We start from the raw sequence: 20,726 nt of genomic DNA, 5'->3' as shown, positions 1-20,726 counted from the left end.
CTCGAATCTGTCTGTTTATTCCTATGGCTGTCGCCTACGCACGCAGGCGAGTAGCAGGGTTTTTTCACCTCTGCTGTAACAACCAGGGCTGCGGAGTCGGAGTCGGAGTCGGAGTTGGAGTCGGTCGGAGTCGACAGTTCTGACCGGAGTCGGAGTCGGAGTCGGAGTCGATTTTGGAAACCGGAGCCGGAGTCGGAGTCGGAGTCACCGACAAATTCATCGACTCCGCAGACCTGGCAGGGCTGCGGAGTCGGGAGTCGGAGTTGGAGTCGGTCGGAGTCGATAGTTCTGCCCGGAGTCGGAGTTGGAGTCAGAGTTGGTTTTTGGAAGCCGGTGTCGGAGTCGGAGTCGGAGTCACTGAAAATCCATCGACTCCGCAGCCCTGGTAACAACAACGGTATTGTAACATCATCATGGGTCTTTTACCTACTCTTGATCATGGGTAAAGTTTTCCCCAAGATTACTTTACTTAGTTTTCCCTACCATGCCAGCTTCCCTTCACCAGCATCGTATAGTGCTTCCATATGAATGCAGGAACATCAACAAAAATAGGCGCACATGAGACAAAGATGAATTTCGATAGCACGCACGTGTTAATATAGAATTATAGCAATGGTATATAACCGGTAAAACCAAGGCCCTATATACTGGTAAAACCATTGAATAATCTCTTGTGTTTGATGCGAAAGTATTATCAAGGCCCTCTAACCAGTATTATTACAGAGGTCGAATTCAAGATCCTTGGCACCTGCTTGATGTACTGAAACAACATTCCAAGTAACATCTTGATCAGGTGAGGCATCAACAGTTCAAGTTACAGTGACGACCAATGGCGGTAGGGTAGGACGTAGGTAACTATAGGTAACAGTTTTTTTTTTGCAAAAGGTGTTTGGCTTCAAGTGCATTATCGAAGCTCTCACGTGAGTTTGGCGACTTCCGTGTCTGGCTAAGAATTCATTACTCTAAAAATGATCAATTTCAAATTGTGCTTGGTAAATACATGGACTTCAAAAGCTAAGAAGACGTCACTGGTGGTAGCTGGCACCCAATGTCCGTACAAAGTCTTTAAGTGCCAACAAATTTTGGGAAAACTTCGTTTCTTACTGTTTCCGAGGCCCAAATCGAGTAAGCAGTTCTTTTGGTATAAGTAAACTTGGCGTCCCAGGAAGATACCAGATACAATTGGGCATTGTAGGTTGTAGGTTTGTAGGGTAGGTTGTAGGTTGTAGGTAGGGCTAGGTCAGGTCAGGTTAGGTTTGTTTTGGTCTACATATCTCCGTCGTCCCAATCTGGCATCTTCCTGGGACACCAGGCTTAGTTGTAAATGTTGTCAGGTTCAGTTTTTGCCCGTTTCGCTGGCTAAAACACATGCTTAGTTGAATGACGTACTTGGAGGCGTTGGAGCCAAACACCTTTTGAAAACACCTATAACTTACAACACTGCAAAGTGCAAGGGGTTTACATCACTCAACTTGAGTTCTATAATTGGTCTAATTTTCTGTGTTTGGGGAGAATGAGTTGAATAATTAGAAAATTCCACTTGTTTCTATTCTTTTTACAGACCTACCATATGGCCTGGGTTTTGATTGGCTGAAGCTTCAGTCTTGTGTTGTCACAAATTTTGAGTGATCTAGCTATTTGTGTCTCCAGAGGTGTTATATAATTCTGCAACTTTATGGATGCTCTTTAGGTTCCCAGACCCTATGTGAAGCCCATGTGATGGCTGTGCTGTGGAACAAGTTGACAATTCATATGTGGCAAAATTATAACAGTTTCACATAATCCTAAGCTGCAAGATTTTGATGGCTTGATGCTGAGTGCCCAATTCATGCTGCTCTGGTGAGGAATGACTAGTTCTGTTTGCTGAAGAAGCTCAGATCCAAGTGATAATTTTCCAGCAGGTAAGCTTCTGTACTATGACTGATTGCAGATGTGATATTGAATAGTTCACACAAAATCACACTTTTTTAGGCTACCAAATTGACCCACTTTCAATTTAATCTACCAGATCTAAGAGCCAGGGCCCAGGAGCCTCACTGGCATTTGCAGAGGCTGGACCTCCTTGAAATTTTTCCTGTATTGTAGCTGTCTACGTATGAGGTGTGTATTTTTATTCCTAACTCCCAAATCCTAAAACTGTGGCTGAGCTATTGGTTAGTATGCTTCACAAAGAGCAGCTATGTTTCTCATTGTAGATTGACAAAATCAAGGCAATATTTGTGCAAGTGTGATAGACCTACTTTCTTACAGGTCATGTGATGTCATGGAAGAGTCAACAGCAGGTTTTGGGCCATGGGTATCAATTTATTTTGGAAAAGTATCTGTGTAAGGTAGTGAAAACATATTAGCATGACCATCCTAACAGTACCAAATCGATTGATGTGCCACATGACCTTTTCTAGTGAGGCCATGACCTTGACCTGAGGCCTTCAACTGAGGTTAAATTTACATATGATATGACCTTTAATGATAAATGTTAGACCTGTTATCTGGCATGCCTTAGTGACGGACACATATGATGGCATTTGATTACATAGGTAATGATGGCAAAATTGATGATGCAAAAGCATTGCTCCCAAACTTATTGCAAAACAATATTTTAGGCTAAAAATGTACATTTAACCTTCCAGGCGGTGGGGGGGGGGGCATTTTTTGCCCCCTTTAGTTTTTTCAATATATCTCGAGAACCGCTGCGCCGATCGTCACCAAACTTTCAGTACCCTCCCGGGAGCAGCTAGCGCACATGGTGACCAAAATTTTTTCCAAAGGCTATGATAGGTTGGCCGCTAATGACGTCAGAGTGACGTCATTTTTGCCATTTTCGACCCAAAAAAAGGTTTTGCGGGAAGAGCTGTCAGGCCTACAGCTTTAGAGATACAGAAAAAATGTTTCACACATAAAAGGTGTGAAATCAAAAGGGCTACAAAACTGCTATTTCGGTTTTTCGAATTTTTTGGATTTTGACCTCCAAAAATCAAAAAATAGATTTTTTGATTATAATAGCCAAAAAATCCAAAAAGTTTTTTGAATTTCGAAAAAAACGGAATATACGTGATAGTCCCTACCGCCTTCTATCTACATACCAAATTTGAGATCGATACCTCTTTTTTTTGACCAAGGTATAGCGAAAAAACTGTTCAAAATTGATGACGTCAAATTTTCAAACTCAATTTTTAGCAATTCTAGACCTCGTAGCGCAAAACAAAGACCACCATTAGACTCCCCGTGACGAGCTGCATCGAATCGATACCCATTTTATGCAAAAATATCAACTTTAAAATTTGTCCTTTTTTGACCTGACCTTGATCTGACCTCCACCAGAAAGTGACCTAAACCGTACCTGATGGTCTTATAACCAACACCATTGAGTTGGAAATGAAAAACTGGCCATAAAACATGCATCGCATAACCTTAGTAAAGTTGGGCTCATGTGGTGACCCTTGGTGACCTTTGGTGACCTGACCTGTGACCTGACCTGGTATGACCAGTGACCTCTAATAGCAACATATGTACTAGACAACTGACGCTTTATCGCTGATTTTCGACAAAATGCGTTTTACTCGGTGTTATAGCGCTTTCCCTAGAAGCCCCGTGAACGGTGAAACATTTTATCTTTGACCTGACCTGTGACGTCATCGGTGACCCCGAGGTCAATGAAATTTGGTTTCCTTCGACAAATTTGACAGGGCTATCGAACGCCGTTTGAATTTTCCGGATTCGTCCAGTAGTTTCGGAGATACGGCGGGGGGGGGGGGGGGCAAAAAAATGCCCCCCCCACCGCGCGGAAGGTGGCTGGTAGGCCCACCGCCTGCCGGGTTAATACATTTTGTCTATGAAGTCTGAAGGCCACCATGTTCCCTGTCAAGATAATACACATGCACTATTCAGTACAGGTGTACTTCCTGTTCATGCTTATTGTATGGTTTACACCATAACTAGTGTGCATTTAGGCTTACCAAGTGAATATAGCTAAAATTTTGTAGACACCCATTTTTCTCCACTATTGTGAAGAAATGGCATCATATGTTTCTGATATCCTGAATGAACTATATCAAGACTGAAATGGTGATTTATATGATACACCTTTGTCTGGAAGTCAAAGTTTTGGAAAAAGATAGGTATCTCGAAAAGGTACTTGAATTTCAAGATTTATCCTATGCCCTGGTGTCAGCCTCAGTCAACTACAGCCAAGTAATACTGCAATGCACCATGGTAAATACGGAGCTCGGTGGAGTCAAACATTTTCCCGAAAATTTTCCCAATTTTGACATATTTTCACAAATCGGGTTATAACTCGTGAACCGAATGAGATACAGTCTAGCGGTAAAGGCTGCCCCACACTGGAACTCGCATGCGGGTTGCGAGTTTTTGGGTTTTCGGGTTTCTTCAAAATCAAATGATAAAATCTAAGCTGATTGACCCACACTACCATCTAACAAGCGTGTCTGCATGTTTTTAGCTTGCGAGCGACCTTGTGCGAGCTTTGCGAGGTTTGCGGGTTTTTCTTTGGAGTCGAATTTTGGTTCGTTGCGCTGGTATTTCGACTACATGTAATTTTCTGAAGGTGTACCGGCTTCATTGCATTCATAAAGTTACCATAAGGGAACGGTCTAATCACTCTATGAATTAGTATTATGCCCGCAAACTCAAAACCCGCAAACTCGCAACCCGCATGCGAGGTCCAGTGTGGGGCGGCCTTAAGACGCATTCGATAGCTCTCTTGCAAAGCTCTCTCGCGAACTCGCTTTCATATTTGATATCAGTGCAACGCTTTGGCGCACGAGGGCTAAAACCACTTGAATAAACGAAAAAAAATATTTCACCAAAACAATTTCCTAAAATAACTTTAGACTCATTCAATGTATTGCATTTATTTTTGCATCGTCATTTTTTTTTCTCATCAAGACGCGTCGAACTCGAATGAACTGTGATATGACCTAACAATGTCAAACTTCAAAGTTGACCTCAGGTCAAGGTCATGACCTGACCGGAAAAGACTACATTGCATATCAGTCGATACGCATTGATCAGTTGAACACATTTCAGGTGCTCTCATCGCTCTACCATGTCGCCAACAAAAGTGATTGTGGAAAAACTGTTGTTAAGCCTTTTATGATCTAACATGACCTTTCAAGTGACCGCTGGCCATCAACTGCATTCTGCGAATTGCATATTGGCAGAAATGTTATGATTCTATTTTTTCTGGCGGTTTTGTCGTGTATCTCCATGGCAGGGGCATTTATACTTTTCCTCAATCTCCATTGCTTTATAATGGCGAGGTCACAAATGAAACCCTTAGGTCACTGCCATAAAACCGAGGCGTACGACTTGCTGGAACTGATGCTCCCATGCAATACGCTGAGTTTCAAGCTTCATAGGGGAGTGAATGTATGCTGTCTGTTGTAGAAATGACTGGATCACACTTTCCTAGAGGCATTGCTACTTATTTTGTTACTTATTTTGACCTAGTGATCTAACCCTAGCTTATCTAAGGCCAAGATTTTCACACACAGTGCAAACTTGGTGTGTGATAAACTATGCAAAGTGTACCGACGCTACGACTTAAGCACCGCTGTTTGCTCTTTGCGCGTGAAAAAAACTGGATAGTGTCGCCAAATACCTTATGAGTTATGATCACGTCCCCCTCCCCACCAGGGTGAAGTCTATCGATTAGAGATGCCCCAAATTTGCAATTTCATTACCCGCCCCGCCCCGCAGCTACCCCTTGCCCAACCACAACTACCCGCAAGCTGATTTTGTCTGAGCCGAACCCGCAAAAAACCCGCAATCTTAAAAACATACTTTTGCAAGAAAAAAATACAGCTGAGTCAATGCTAGAGCTATATAAACCTTACTTGCTTCATTGCTGTGCAGAAAAAGACAGCCAAACTCTATTGAAACTAAGGACTTGGATATGTCCTGAGTATGAGTATGTAAGGACTTGAAATTGCTATGCTAAGTCCTCAGGAAGTGCACACTGGATAGTGGAAAATGAATAATGCATCAATACATTTGAAATTCCTTTCTGAAGAGTTCAGTAAAATCTTTCTCTCACCTTACCCTTCAGCATTGGCTGAGGATCAAAATTTCACTCTGGCTCCCTCTCAATGTTAGGCCTCTGGAATGATATTGTTATCAAAATGAATGTTGATATAAAAAGATATGCGATTTCCAGTTAAAAATAAATAGTGACACAGTGAATAATGAGTATCCAGTCGATCTACACATAAAACAAATCATGCAAAATCCCAGCAAAAACCAACTATAATAACATATATGGCCTTGCAACTAACCACCAATGAACCACGCATTTCTGAGTGCTGTTCACGGGCACCTGCGGTAGCTGCGGTAGCTGCGGCTCGGCGGTCAGCCGGGTAATGACGTCACAGAAAGTGGGGATGGGGCGGGTGGTGTGACGTCATACGGCTGCGGCCGGCTGCGGTTCTCTGCGTCTCCTGCGGTCGAAACGATCCGACCGCAGCGGCCGCAGGAACCATTTGTCATGTAAAGTGGCGCGGCAGTTGCGCATTCGTGTAACTTGGGTGGAAAATTGACGCAGCCACCTCAGACAAACGAGTGATGACGTACGCACAAGTGGGCGGGACTTACAGCCTGCGATCTGCGTATTTACAAATTGCAACCGAGCTCCGCCGTGGGGTAAGGTGGGCAGGGGTTTCGCACTACGGCTGCGGTTGAACTACCGTCTGTGGTAGAAACTTCAGGACGATGGCGCGTTTCATACGAAATGTGGCGCAATGTTTGTTTGCTTCTGAACTTGTACTGTTATTGGCGCTGTGAATTCTTGAAGTGGGAGTGTTTTAATAACAATTTGTGGATTATTTGAGTTTCTTTATATAAACATAGAATAGTTTTATGAAACATTGTGTGGAAACTGCAAATACTGATATGATCAATTACTTAGTTTGGGAATTGATACACATTTTGTAGAGATTTGTCTGGCAAATGGTGTAACAAACCTCAAGGCTCAAGCCTATCATGATCTGAAGCTGTTGTACCAAATCAAAATTGCTTTGATGTTACATAGTACCTTGTTGGAAAGACTGGAGCATGGTTCAAGATGATGTGTAAAAATTCAAGATTTGTGGGAAAGCTTGTGACTGAAGAACGAAAACAGTTCTATATGATGGCTCAATCAAACATGAAAATGGACGACAAAAGTAGAGTTTCAACATTCCAGCATGTGAGAATAACTTCAGAAATTCATAATTCTTGTAGTATTGCATTCTTCTTATGTACAGTTATAGGTTTTGTTAGGGTATTTGAAATTCATTGTGTCAGTTGAGATATAGATGGGTTGCGGACAAATTTTAGAATCATTGCATGGTAGCTAGGTGTAAGGTACTTGTTCTGTAAAAAGGTATGTGATGAATGCCATGAGAAGGTTTTTTATGATTTAATATATGGTCGTTGTTGTACCTACAAAAATGCAAGCTTACTAGCAACTAGTTTCTGAATCAAATCAAAAGTGTTTGCCATGAATGTAAATATGTACCTGCAAAGTATGTCAATAAATGTGTGTGATGTTGACCAGAGAGCTTTATCATCTGGGCATTTTTGTCGCTTCTTACATTAGGTGTTAAGCATAGTAATTACGGATGAACTTTGTGCCAATATCTTCAATGCACAATGTATGTAGCATGTCTACAACCCTCACTGATCCTGCTATAGCTATATAGGCATTTGGCACCAGCAAGACCAAGGGCATGAACTTCACAATTGCTCAACCTTTTGTCATGTACCACCAGTCACTTTTTTACTTAAGGTGCACATAGCAGTGCACACAACAATGTGCAGAGGGCCTACACAAAAACAACATGATTAGTGTGCACTATGCACAGGATTGTACTCTGATTATTTGAATATTTTGATCACTCAACAGTCAACAGTCAGGAGATAATTATTAAATATCACATTTATTATACATCACTTGTCAAACAAGAGCATGATGACACACATTTTGACAAGCAATCATGGTAGTATTCCAATAAGTTGGACAGTCATCTCCCTGGGTGTCATTTTTCCAGGAAGGTACCTCTGCAGGTGTTGTGGTAGGCTAGGTTGAATTGGGTCAAGTTAGGCGAAGTAAGGTCAGGTGGTTAGGACCCGGTCAGACCGTAAGGGCTGGTCAGGTTGATTTTAATCTTTCATTCTAATTTGACATAGATATCTATTACCTATGTTTTAGCTCCAGCCTGAATTTCATTAGGTAATGAGTTAATTTTGCTTTGTTTTTATCTGTCTTGTTTTGTGTTTTTGTCCCTTATATTTTGCCCCATAGGCAAGGGTGGAGCTTTTCCAGGGAAGGTGGTGGAGCATGATTGGAGGCGCTCAACCAGATGGCATAGGAGGGCACGGTTTCTGAACGCGCACTGATGCCTGATTCAAGCCACGCTGTCTTCATGCGTGGCGGCGCGCTACTTAAAAGTCCCTAAAAGAACGGGAAGTGATGCCGATAGAACCTTCAATCATTCTGGGCTAACGCTTATGACTTGGAAAAAGTCGCGATCCCAATTCAATCGAAAACCTGTGGGCTCTTGTTTAGCAGGAGGTGTATGAAGAGCCACCCGCCAATCGCCATAAGCACTGCTCAACCGCAGGCACAGGTTTAGACGGCGTTGGTCCGCATCAAAGCCAGTGTGCTGGAGAATCTATTGGCTGAAATGCTCCAGAACATTCGCCACTGTGTGGGTTCCTCATTTCCTCTCTGACTGTCCTTTGAAACCACTCCAAAGAAATGCAGAAACCAACGAGGTGAGTAAACGAGGTGAGTAAACTGTGTTTTTTTTTATGAAAGGTGGCTACAAGCTCAGTTAAAAGGAAAAGTACCAGATTGTTTTTTTTTTACAGCGGGAAGAATGGTGTCCGGATAATTTCGTTACACCCCCTGTGATGTTCAAATGGTTGCTAAATTCGAAATCAGCTCCAAAAACTAGCCTAGAAACATGTAAAACTCGAAAAAGTGAACCGAGGTCATCGAAGGTCATTGAGCTAACCTGACCTTCAGGTGACCTTGACACCCACCCTAATGCATGGGACCAGCATCATATCACATGTCTCAACGCTTGAAACCACGTGAAGACTGCAACCGCGCGGCTAATGCGAGCCGACATACGCCGAATCGCGATTCGGGCCAAACATGGTCTCGAGAAAAAGGTCACAGGTCAGAGGTCATTTGGGTCAGGGTCATGCAATTTTCAGGGTAGGTGTAAAATTGATACAATCGGGGGTATTGAAAGTTTCGTCGCAATCGGACGGTTTTTACGCGAGTTACTCACGAAAAACCGATAAAGCGCACCCAAAAAGGCAGAAATATGCACATGCGATATCCTATACTGCGAAAAAAGATGCATCATTTTTGAACGTCGCCGACAAATTGTAATTACCCTAAGCTCAGGCAGATGTATGGTAGAAAAACCCCCAAGTGAAATACACTACGGCGGAAATAAAATACCCTACGGCGGAGCTCGGTTGCAATTTGTAAATACGCCTGCGATCTACCGCAGCTACCGCAGTTACCGGGCTCTCTCTATCGTCTGGATAAAAATAGGCCCCGCCCATCCCAATCAGCTGCTGCATGACGAGTTGATGACGACAACTACTACTTACCAGCAACCAATCTAGGGATAGCGTACGTGACAGTAATGGTGCAGCGGTTGCAAAATATTACATTCTTATCAAACGGTTTTTGCTTTTAGGGCCTTGTTAGATGAGGATGAGGTTAGATTAGATGAGGTGTTGATGAAGGCAGGTATTTTTTAAAAATATTTTTTTGACTATTTTTTGCCCTTGTTTTACTTAATAGCTGAACCCGGGACCACCTGAAGTCTAAACCTTATTTTATATAACATGTCAATGCTGATGCTGTCTTGAAATGTGAAATTTAGACAATGGTAATAGGAATAATGAATAGCAATTTCACCAACAACATTTTAATCTCTAGGAAGTGCAATTAAAATTAAAATCACTGTCTGCCACACTGCTCCGATCCTGGTCATGCAACCGACGTTCATGGGTGGTGTTTCACGGCAGAGCACTGCAGTGCGCTGCGTCATGCGTGTGTCGGAGCATTGCAATTGGGTTTCCATGGCAGTGTCAACAAACTTCACTGTGACGCTAAGCTATGACAGCATCCCAGAACGCTAGCACGCTGCGGTACCAGCACCAGCAGCATGCTAGCAGTATTTGAACTCAAACCTCTCACTCTGTTCTTGGTACGGTTTTTCAGAACCTCTCACTCTGTTCCAAACGCGATTCATCATAAACTAAGAGATCACATGCAACGTCATTTGAGTGATGCTATGGTATACCGTAGTTACCAGTGCACACAGTGTCTGGATGGTGAAACAGGGCCATTATTAATCACATTTGCTTTGCTTTGTTTCAGCAGAAACCTGTCTGCACATGGGAGGAGCGCAACAAAAGCCCATCAAGTTCATGCATGGCAGTGGATCTCAACAGGAGAAAACCAGAAAGAACATGGATGCTTGTAGATTGCAGTTGTACACTGCTGTTATCACCTGATGTGCGTGGCTGGCATTGCTCCTGGCAAGAACCACCTGCAAGTGATGAGATGGTGCCTCAGTCGTTGAGTGCGCTGCAGTGTGAGAGGCGCCCTGATCTCTACTTTGTGATGGGTTTCCATTGGAGGTTCAACTGAGAAGTGAGAACTGACTGTGACCATGCTTGAGCATGCCAGTGGAGCTTTACATGCTTAGGGCAGCTTTTGAACAGATGCTGACCATGGCATGTCCCATCCAGTTATCACGTGCACAGAATGGTGGGGGGAGGGCAACTCTGGGCTCTTGAGTCAGCCCTACTGCACAGGGGGTACAGATGGCCGCTTACGTTTGGTGTGTCCTGCACTGCATTATCAAGCCCAGTCTGCACCACAGGCAATGGGTCGGGCTGCACTATATTAAAGGCAGACTATCTTGCAAAGGAGGCTGGCATCCTCTCCCATAATGACACACCAAATGGCAATCATCGCTGCGATGATCACGAGGGTGTCCGCTTATCTGCCATGGTGAGGTGGAGAGGCAGCTGGCCTGAGGGATGGTTTTACTTCATCTGAGGCCCCCTTTCCTCGCCTGCCAGGCCCGGTCAAACGACCGCTTCACAGTGAACGACTTGCAGTGGATGCCGTCCCACAGCGCAACGAGCGCGCCGACCAGAGGCGGCGGCCAAGAGGCGGCCGCGCTCCCCCAGTCGACGGTCCCGGTGGACGTCGGCAACGCCCACCGCGCGACCATCAGATCGGCTCGCGACAGCGCCGTCGCCGACTGACCGCATGACTGGTATCTGTTCTTGATGTGGGACCGACTGCCACCGCCGCGCCGGTCGCGGAAGGGCATCGCTCATCGGCCATCGACGTCCACCAGCTTCGCGTGGGTCACTGTTCGGGCTGCCACCAATACACCGAATCGGATGGAACCCTGTCGGCGAATGCCGGCGGTGCCCCGACATCGACTGCGCGGCGGCCAGTGCATCGCGTGCCGGGAGGAGGCTGGCACCCCCGATCGGTCATTGGTCACAAACCGTGTCCCAGCTCATGACTGCATCCAGCGCAGCTCTATGAGATGTTCTGCTGCAGTCTGCCGCGTGTGTTGAAAGAAGAATGAACATGAGAAAACCTCAAAACTTTATGCCTATTCGTATTTGACCAGTATTGGAATAAGTTTGGATTTTGAGAATTTGTGTCCCTGTGCTTGTGCCTGTGTGGAAAGGCATGCTTTACGGTGTACCATCTCAATTTGTGCGGCTGCTGACAGGCCACCTGGGTGCCAACGTATGTGCGAATCCGCGAATACGTTGTGTTTCGTCAGTCAGTATCGTTCTGAAAATATTGACTGCAATAGGCTATATAGCGTATGACGGTTCAGCCCAGCAGTAATAACTGACCATTGATTGGGCGAATTTTGTGTGGTGGTTCGCTAATACATAACCTAAAGAGTGTTTTGCCGGAATCGTTTAGTAGCAGAACTGACCGGAATATAAGTAGAATGCAACGGCTTGAATCGTTAATTTGTTGAAACGATTGTTCTCTGAGACCACTGTGTAACTTTTGACCTGAGAATCACCAATTATAACGACAATGGGGAAGCAGTAGGCACTGTAGAGTGTAGGCAACACTATATAGTTGGGACACTTACGGAAGCACACGACTTACGCAGTGGACATCTGCATCATGCATGTTAAGGTTTACTGGGAAGAGTGAGAAATTAGTCAGAACATAACTGACTAAGGAAAATATGCGATATTTCCAATTGAGCTGGGGCGGAGAGGGGGAGGGGACGTGTGGTCAGCTATGCCAATAATTCATTCTCTTTATGCAGCTGTGTAAAAGGGCGTCCGTTTTTTGGGTGAGACCTTCCCCATCGGCCATTTCCAAGCTAAATCGTGGTGGAGAGTCTGGAAACCTCAGCCTCGGTAGTCGGTACCCTGCGCGCTGCGCCACCTTGCGAAACATAAAGCAGCAGTCCTGACATCTACAGGCGTGACTTTTCATGAAAGCGCGGATGTGTTCGCGCTTATGCGAAGAAAATTCTTCCGAGTATGGTTGATAATGAGATTAATTGTTGTCATTTATTTATTAATTCATTGGCAAAAATACCCTAATAAATCGGTAAAGTAGCTTGAACTGTATCGTATTTCCTTGGAAAAAAATGACGAACTCATCCTAAGACATCCAGATTATTGGATGCGTTCGTCAGTTGTAAGTAGTTCAAGTTTTTGGGAAAATTTGCTTGTGGAAAATCATAATATTTCAAAGATATGCCTATTTTCGAATAATCAATGCATTTATCTGCATTGAAAATGATTGTAAAGCAAAAGTGCAAAAGATTATTGTCAACTTATTTTCTCAAATCACAATTTACGAACGCACAAAACTCCAGCTTTTAATTTAGTGCGTGTGCGAATTGCGGTCAAGAAAAAAGATTTAAACTGTCTATATTCCTCTTAAAGCAATGAAGGATGAATGAGGAAAACGCTGTTTTGAACAACTATATATTTATTTTTCTAAATTAAGCAAAATTACAAAATTTTCAACTATTATTACATTTGCTCTCACAAAACCCATCACTTTTTAGCATGACGTCATGTCAGCCAAATTTACTAGCGCCATCTCTGGAGAGCATCTTTCGAAACCTCCAGACGATAGAGAGAGCCAGTTACCGCAGGTGCCCGTGAACAGCACTCTGGAAACATGCGTCAGAAGCGTCACCAACAGCTGATGAAGGAATGTTACAGCGACTAAATTATTGCGGCCGTAGTTCAGTTGGGCAAACTAGGCGGCTGGAATCAAAATATGGAGGCATCAAAATATTGATTCTAGTGGGCGGAGCTTTGACCATATATGGGCATAGAATCAATATTTTGATTCAATTTGGGACATTCCCACCTTCAGACGACCCGTTACGGCGGAAATAACCCCCATGACGGCGAGATTTTTTGACAAGTCAATACAAAAAACTTCCCCGCTTAAATTTTTCGCTGCATGGCTATCAGCCGTTTGTCGCGCGTACCTTTACGAACGGCATAAAGATTTCGCCGCCATAATTCAACAAAAACGTGCTGTTAAAACTTGCTCTGTTTATCATTAACGACGAGCCTTTGTAATTTTTTCATAATTTTGTCTAAAAGAAAATAAAAAATGCGTTATATAGTTGTATAATTCATTTGTAAGAAATATTCTTTTTCTTTGTATCCAGCCACGATTTCCGGTTCCCGCCATTTCGCGCCGGCGTCGTGGGTGTTTGGATGCAACGTAGTGCTCCCGGTTTTATTTTGTTTAAGCGACCTTTTCTGAAGTGTAAGTAACAATGGATCATATTTTAAGATACTTTGAAGTGTGTTTTTCAATTTCAGGCATGTGATCTTAACGTTTCTTACCGAAAACTCGTTTTAAGAGATGGTTTTAGGTACGTGGCGCGGTAGCGACGTCAGCGGCGCGGGACGCCTTCTCACTCTTCTAATGTCTTTTTAAGCTATATTTTTTTTGAAAATGATGTCTTAGGTGTAGTATTTCAGTGAAATATGATGTCCTTTAAAAGTTACGGTATAAATTAGTTACAAGAAGCCTAATGTTTTGTCTCGCATGATAGAATTGTTGGGTGGACTCATGAATTGGGGGCAGTGCTTGTCCAATATTTTTCATAATTTGGATGTTTTAGCCTCTGCTTGTGTCTCACTCACCCAATTGTTGCTACAACTTTAATTTGTAGCATTTAAATTTTTAGGGGAAACTAGGTTATTGACTTGTTCCGAGTTAAGATTGAAAGGTCGTAGTGCATGTTCGTGTTTGCCTTATCTAAGTAGTAGGTATGTATGCTTGGCTTGTAATTGCTTCGCCCATTTTTGCTTCATATTTAATGACGCTTATTTTAAGTGTAACAAAAGCAAGTTGCTGAATGGTGTAAGCTATATTTACATTATGCGTGATCTTCAAGAAAATTATGTGGCTAATTTACGTCAGTCCAGGGAATGCTGGATAGTTAATTTTCAGGATTGTCCATGCCAAAGTTAATTTTAGAGGCCAGTTTTATCAACACAAATAGCTGCCTGCTTGAATTTTTTGCCTAAAGACTGCTTCACATGGAGCTAACATGATGGGCACGTAAACGGATAGGGTTGTACCGTTCATGCTCTGTATGTGAAGTAACTTTTAGACAAAAAAATCCAGCAGTCACCTATTTTTCTGTTGGTACAACTGGCCTCATCTACTTTTTGGCAGAATTTTTATAACTGCATGAAATGACAGTTGTTGGCACACCTGGTGGCGTTCAGTGGAAATTTAAGTGACAATTTAATTTTTTAATGAATATATTCTAAAATTAATAGTTGGTGAACAAGTAGAATAATAACACATATAGTTTCCTAATTTATTGTCCACAAATGTCCTAATTATTGTGTTCTGTTGTTTGCTGCAGGTTAACCAAGGATCAAACACTGGTTGTTGCGGGGATCGGCTTCAGAGGGTCAAGGATGGCGTCTTGAATCGCTGTTCAGTCGACAGGCAACTGTATGACAACGCCATCCCTGTCAACCAGAGCGTCGACCGAAGTAGGGCGGCGTTGCGCGGACCTGGCCGCACCCGACCAACCGGTGCCCGGTGGAGTACCTGACTCGGGCTGGGCCGAGACTACCTACATCACGACCTTTTGAACTTTGATCTCGTGGCGAGAAACAATATGACGTAAGGAAGTGTGTATGTGGCTGGCGGGGCCGAGGGTGAAATGCGCCACGTGTTTATCCTGCCGGATGACGACAGCGTCACCAACCTGTCAAAGAACGAGCTGGTGCAGCGCGTGATGACTGCTATCTCGTCCCTAGAACCGGAGTAGAAAAACGTGCGCATAGCCCAAATGAAGCGAACCAAAACACAGACAGGACTGATAGCTTTTTGGTCGAGAATGTTCTGAAGATGCTGATCAGTAAACCAATTGGTGACCGTTTTCGGTGGTAATATGGGATCTTGTGGTGTTCCAAAGCGACCTGCTTTGGGTGTGGACATAAGTGGCTCAACCTGACAGGATTGATGTTTTAGGTAGCCGTGCTAATCATAAACCCTATATTGAGTGTATCTGTACAAATTTTGTTAATATTTATTTCATGTATTTGATTCGAAACCGAAAATTGCTCTTTGTAATTAGGCAACATCGAGACGTTGAGGTCATTCTCCAGACGTTTATTTGTTTTTTCTTACCTGTCCACGGTATGTCTTATTGGTTAGGTCTCAGTTTCAAATATTATTAACTGCATGTTTTGCAAATACGTAGCCATATTGAATAAGAGACGTGTCCTAAAAGTGAGTATTGCTTTGCATGGGATGTGAGCATCAACGAGTGGGCTTTGTGATGGCAAATGTGTGGCAATTGCAGGGATCGTTGTGAAATGTGTTATGAAATCGTATTATTTGCGACTGCAAATACATCCGTGTATCATATATTCATTCAAATTGTGCAATTTGTGCAACGGGCTTGAGTATATTGTTCGGCGAAATATCTCTTACTGTACTCCACAGAAATGGGACGGGATACATATGCGTAGAAACACAATCATGAACACGTGAAAGACGATAAGTTAACTTTTTTTTACTCAAAATCAATGCTACAAAGCAGGGGTGTGGAGCCGTGAAAATGTCAGACGGCTTCGGCTCCGGAGGAAAAAATCGGCTCCAGCTCCGGATCCGAGCAAAATGGTCGGGCTTCGGTTCCGGCTCCGACTCAGTACAACCCCTATACAAAGGTCAGCACGGCTCCCTTCACGCATTCCCTCGAAGGCTTGCAGCTTTGAGCAGGGAGCCAGGGTGAGTGCTGAAAATCCCTGGTCTACCGTGGGAATAAGGTCTAGAAAAAAATTACACGATCCTGTGCTGATAATATCTTCATGAATTTATTGAATTTGCATTATTTGCACACAAGAAACATTCCATAAATCAATTTGAAGAGTGAAGTACGTCTGCAGAAAGTCAGTTCGCAGAATCAATATATTGATAAACCAGCTGATTTCAGAATCAAAATAATGATTAGCCAGCTGTTTGCGGAATCAAAACATTGATTCTCGCCGGGATAAGCCGCCGTGATGAATCAATATCTTGATTATTTTCAAGACGCTTTCCTAAACTAACCAAAGAGGTTAGGGCTATTGTTTCGTGCCTGGCGGGTAGCTTCAACGTTGCTCTTCATTTTGTGAAGAAACTATCTTGAAATTATAGCCGGTTGCTGAAGAATTGACGTTTCTGTGATGGTCTGCACGTATGCCCAAATATGGTCAAAGCTCCGCCCACTAGAATCAATATTTTGATGCCTCCATATTTTGATTCCCGCCGCCTAGTTTGCCCAACTGAGTTAGTCGAACTTGTTGCGAAAACACTGTTGTATAATGCATATTCATGTGCCATTCTGATTAAATTATTTTACACAACAGCTAAAGTTTTACAATTTAGAGTCGATGCACAACATCGACGAGAGTGTGGCGGACAATCCACATGACAGAGCCGAACATGATAAGGACGTGTTCAAAAAGGTGGTAAAGGCTCTGGTTGGTGAAGAGGCTGTGGATATTGAAAATGTGATACGACTGGGGAAGAAACAAGAAGGATCATCGTCAAATGGCAGGACTAAACCAAGGTTGATGTTAATCACAGTCAAAGACAAAGAGCAAGTCAACATGCTTATCAAGCAAAGAACAAAGCTGAAAGAACGAGGATTCCCCAATGTCTATTTGACTCATGATTTGACACCAGAAGAAAGAGAAGAGCAAAAGAAGCTCAGGAACGAGTTGGAAGAGAAAGGAAGAGAGGGTCATGTTATCTTTCGGGGGAAGGTCATCCCCAGGTGGAGGTAGATCCAATCATGCCATCAACCTAGATGATGAAGTGTCATGTAAAGGAAAACTGAAATGCTGGTACACAAATGCCAATAATCTAAGCAACAAGTTGGATGAGTTTCGTTCATGTATTGATGCTGAGAGGCCAGATGTTATAGGTGTCACAGAGGTTTGGATGAAGGAGCAGTTTGTGTTACAAGGATATCATCCTGCTGCGAGGTATGACAGGATTGAAGGCAAAAAAGGTGGAGGCGTGTTGTTGTTCGTCAAGGACAATCTACAGGTAATGGAATGTCCTGTATTGAATGATTCAGCATTTGATGAATCAGTATGGTGTGTGATTAAATTATCACATGTTGAATCAATTTTAATAGGAGTATGTTATAGATCTCCAACGAGTACAGCTGACAATGACCTTGAATTGAACAAGTTGTTCAAGATGGCACAAGCGAGCCACGTGAAGCACATTCAGGTGATGGGAGACTTCAATTATCCCCAGATTGACTGGAAGAGGGGAAGAGTGTCTGGTCCGACTGGTTCCGGTCAGGTGTCCTTTTTTGAGATAGTCCAAGACCTATACTGGATTCAGTGTGTCGAGTTTGATACACGGTTCAGGATAGGGTGCAATCCGTCACAACTGGACCTTATCTTCACCAATCAAGAATACAGTATAGATCAGGTGGAAACTAGGGTGCCATTAGGCAAAAGTGACCACCTGGTCCTGACCTGGTGTTACCAATTTAGACCAATGCTTGATGTCTCTGGAACCAACAAGATAGACATAGCCAGGTACAATTTTAAAAAAGGGAGATACGATCGAATCAAAGACAGTCTGGAAAATGTTAACTGGAATGCATATGGAGAGATGGACATGGAAGCCATGTGGAGTGGTTTTTACCAGGGCCTCCTCTAAGGATTTTTCACTGGGTGGGCAAAATTTTTCGCCGCTCCCCTGCCCAAGGGCAGATCCAGTCACTTGTTTTGGGGTGCAACCATTTTCACCTGCGACTGGGGGGGGGGGGGTTAAGCCTATGTCACTTTCACAGTCAACCAACTGTGCCATTTATAGTTTAACGTTTGTCGTGTGTGATATGGTATTTCGTGTGTATTTCACCTTATAGGTATGCCTATTGTTTACATTAGTGATATCAATAACGGAAAATCAGGATACCGATACCAAACCAAATGCCAACCAAAACCATGAAAAATACCGAAATCAAACCAACTTGGGAACATGAGGGAAATACCAACTTTTTACCGAATTCGTATCCTCTTATACATTAGCCGGATTCGTAATACCAACAAAATACCAACAACATTAGGATCAAAATACCAAATACCAAGTTGGTATCAGTTTGGTATCGGTACACCAAAAAGTTGGTATCCGATTGACATCTCTAGTCTACATACATTTAAAATTTTAAGAACACTGCAAAAGTGCAGAGTTAAACTTACTATGATTGCTCCGCTCCTTGAACCAGAAATCGAATAGGTAGGTGAGGCTCGCTGCCTCTTTTTAGGAGGCATGGTCAGCTTACTCTTGGCGCGTCCTCTTGATCTAAATACGGCTTTTATTGACCTTAATCTACTTGTAATACATCCTTGGCCTTGTAGCGCGCTACCCTGCTGGCCCATGCCGGTCTTTGAGGGTCCCACACTGACCTCTGAGGCCCCATGCTGGCCTGTAAAGGCCCATTTTAGCCTCTGAGGGCCCCGCACTGGATTCTGAAGACCCGATGCCGGGCTTCAGCCATCCCCTGTATTGGTGTTTTTCCAGCCGCGAACGTAGGTACTCTTATAGGGGGGGGGGGGGCGTTGGACCTCCCTTGCCGTTTCGCCCCTGATCGAGCTAGAGCTTCGCGGAAAAAAAAAGCGTGTTGCCCGTGACGAGAGGAAGCCGATGATACCCAATTTTAACCCTCGCCGGCACAGGCCATTGCGTCCTTCGGCGGCACGACCCCCCCCCCCCTCGCGTTTGGCCCCTGATCAAGCTAAAGCTTCACGGAAAAAACGAGCGTGTTGCCCGTTACGAGAGGAAGCCGATGATACCCAATTTTAAGGTCCTAGGTCATCGGGTGACCTTCCAGGTCAGGTCAATGACCCGAACACCGGGAAAATCGGGACTTGTTAGAAAGTCGTAAAGTGTGGCTGCTATGTGGTTTTCCGGGGTGCTGATCACGAATATCGTGTTAGTTTTGATCAGAGATGATGTTTTAAGCATGCCATTTAGACCAGGTCGGGTCAGGTCAGGTCAGGTCAACCGGTAGGGGTTGTGACGGGTATTCGTATTACGTGTCAACCGCCTCTGACAGCTTCGTAACATGTTCCGAAGGCACCAAAACTACATCGTAAATGTTCAAATGGTTGCTAAATTCGAATTCAGCTAAAAAACTAGCCTAGAACATGAAAAAACTCGAAAAAGTGAACCGAGGTCACCCGAGGTCACCAAAGGTCAATGACGTGACCTGACCTTTAGGTGACCTTGACACCCACCCTTATGTATGGGAGCAACATCAAATCACATGTTTGAACGTTTGAAATCACGAAAAGCTTGCAAACGCGCGGCTAATGCGAGCCGACATACGCCGAATCGCGATTTCGGCCAAACATGGTCACGGAAAAGAGGTCACAGGTCGCGAGTTATTCGCAAAAAATCGAGGGGGGTCCGATCGACTCCCCCCTATACGGGCGAGGGTTACCCCCCGAGTTGCTGGGGGGCGTTAAACGCCCCCACTTTTTTCGCTGGGCCATAGCAAAAAAAAAAAAAAAAACGGCGCGCCGCAGGCACGCCAAATTTTGGGTGCCTCTAGGGAATTGTTTGACGTTTATTGTGACAATATTTCAAAAATATCGGCGGAAAAATTTTTGAGATATCGAGGTTTCAGTGACGTCATGATTTCTTGGTTTTCGACCAAAAACGTTATATGTTCAAAAAATCATATAAAATCACAGAATAGACATACAGACATGCCGTAAACGGCATTAGACTGCCAATACCATGAACAATTTAATGGTAATCTTCGATTATTGATTATCGTTCCCCATTTTCCAAAATCTTGAACTGAATCTTGGCAATTTCTCATGACTACTTCACGACCATGATACATGTATTTCTTAATTTGAACTTTTTGACCCAAACACGTACACATATGATAAATTGAATGTCACCATCGTGTTCTACGCCCCAAATTACCCATAAAACATGTGTCACAGGCTGCGAATATCAGTTTTGATTTTCGAGGATATGTGTGAGGATATGTGAGGATATTGACCTGACCTTGACCCTGACCTATGCTTGACTGACCCCTACATGGAGCTGACACTCTTGTAGGCCTTATATGATGGATTGTGCACCGTTTTGACAGAGTTTATGACGG

The 20,726-nt window shown here is 43.7% G+C and overlaps 1 protein-coding gene across 3 annotated transcripts in view; it reads left to right on the top strand.

The window, feature by feature from the left end:
* Positions 1 to 568: 568 nt before the first annotated feature.
* Positions 569 to 20,726, top strand: part of LOC122386775 (protein RRNAD1-like) — a 75,395-nt gene continuing 55,237 nt past the window's right edge. Inside the window, exon 1 of one of the 3 annotated variants that reach the window (XM_043376330.1) lies at positions 569 to 793. Coding sequence is in view for 1 of the 3 variants with exons in the window: in XM_043376335.1 (XP_043232270.1) it covers positions 17,327 to 17,363 (37 nt within the window). In the remaining 2 variants the exon portion in view is untranslated. Of the gene's footprint in view, positions 794 to 16,141; positions 16,328 to 16,870; positions 17,364 to 20,726 lie in introns of those variants that run through there. The other 2 variants (XM_043376332.1, XM_043376335.1) reach the window with 2 other exon arrangements.

This window comes from Amphibalanus amphitrite, unplaced genomic scaffold (genome assembly GCF_019059575.1).
Source record: "Amphibalanus amphitrite isolate SeventyFive unplaced genomic scaffold, NRLGWU_Aamphi_draft 000262F_arrow, whole genome shotgun sequence".
Taxonomy (NCBI): domain Eukaryota; kingdom Metazoa; phylum Arthropoda; class Thecostraca; order Balanomorpha; family Balanidae; genus Amphibalanus; species Amphibalanus amphitrite.
Note: the sequence above shows the minus strand (reverse complement) of the source record. Positions and strands in the feature narration are given on the sequence as shown.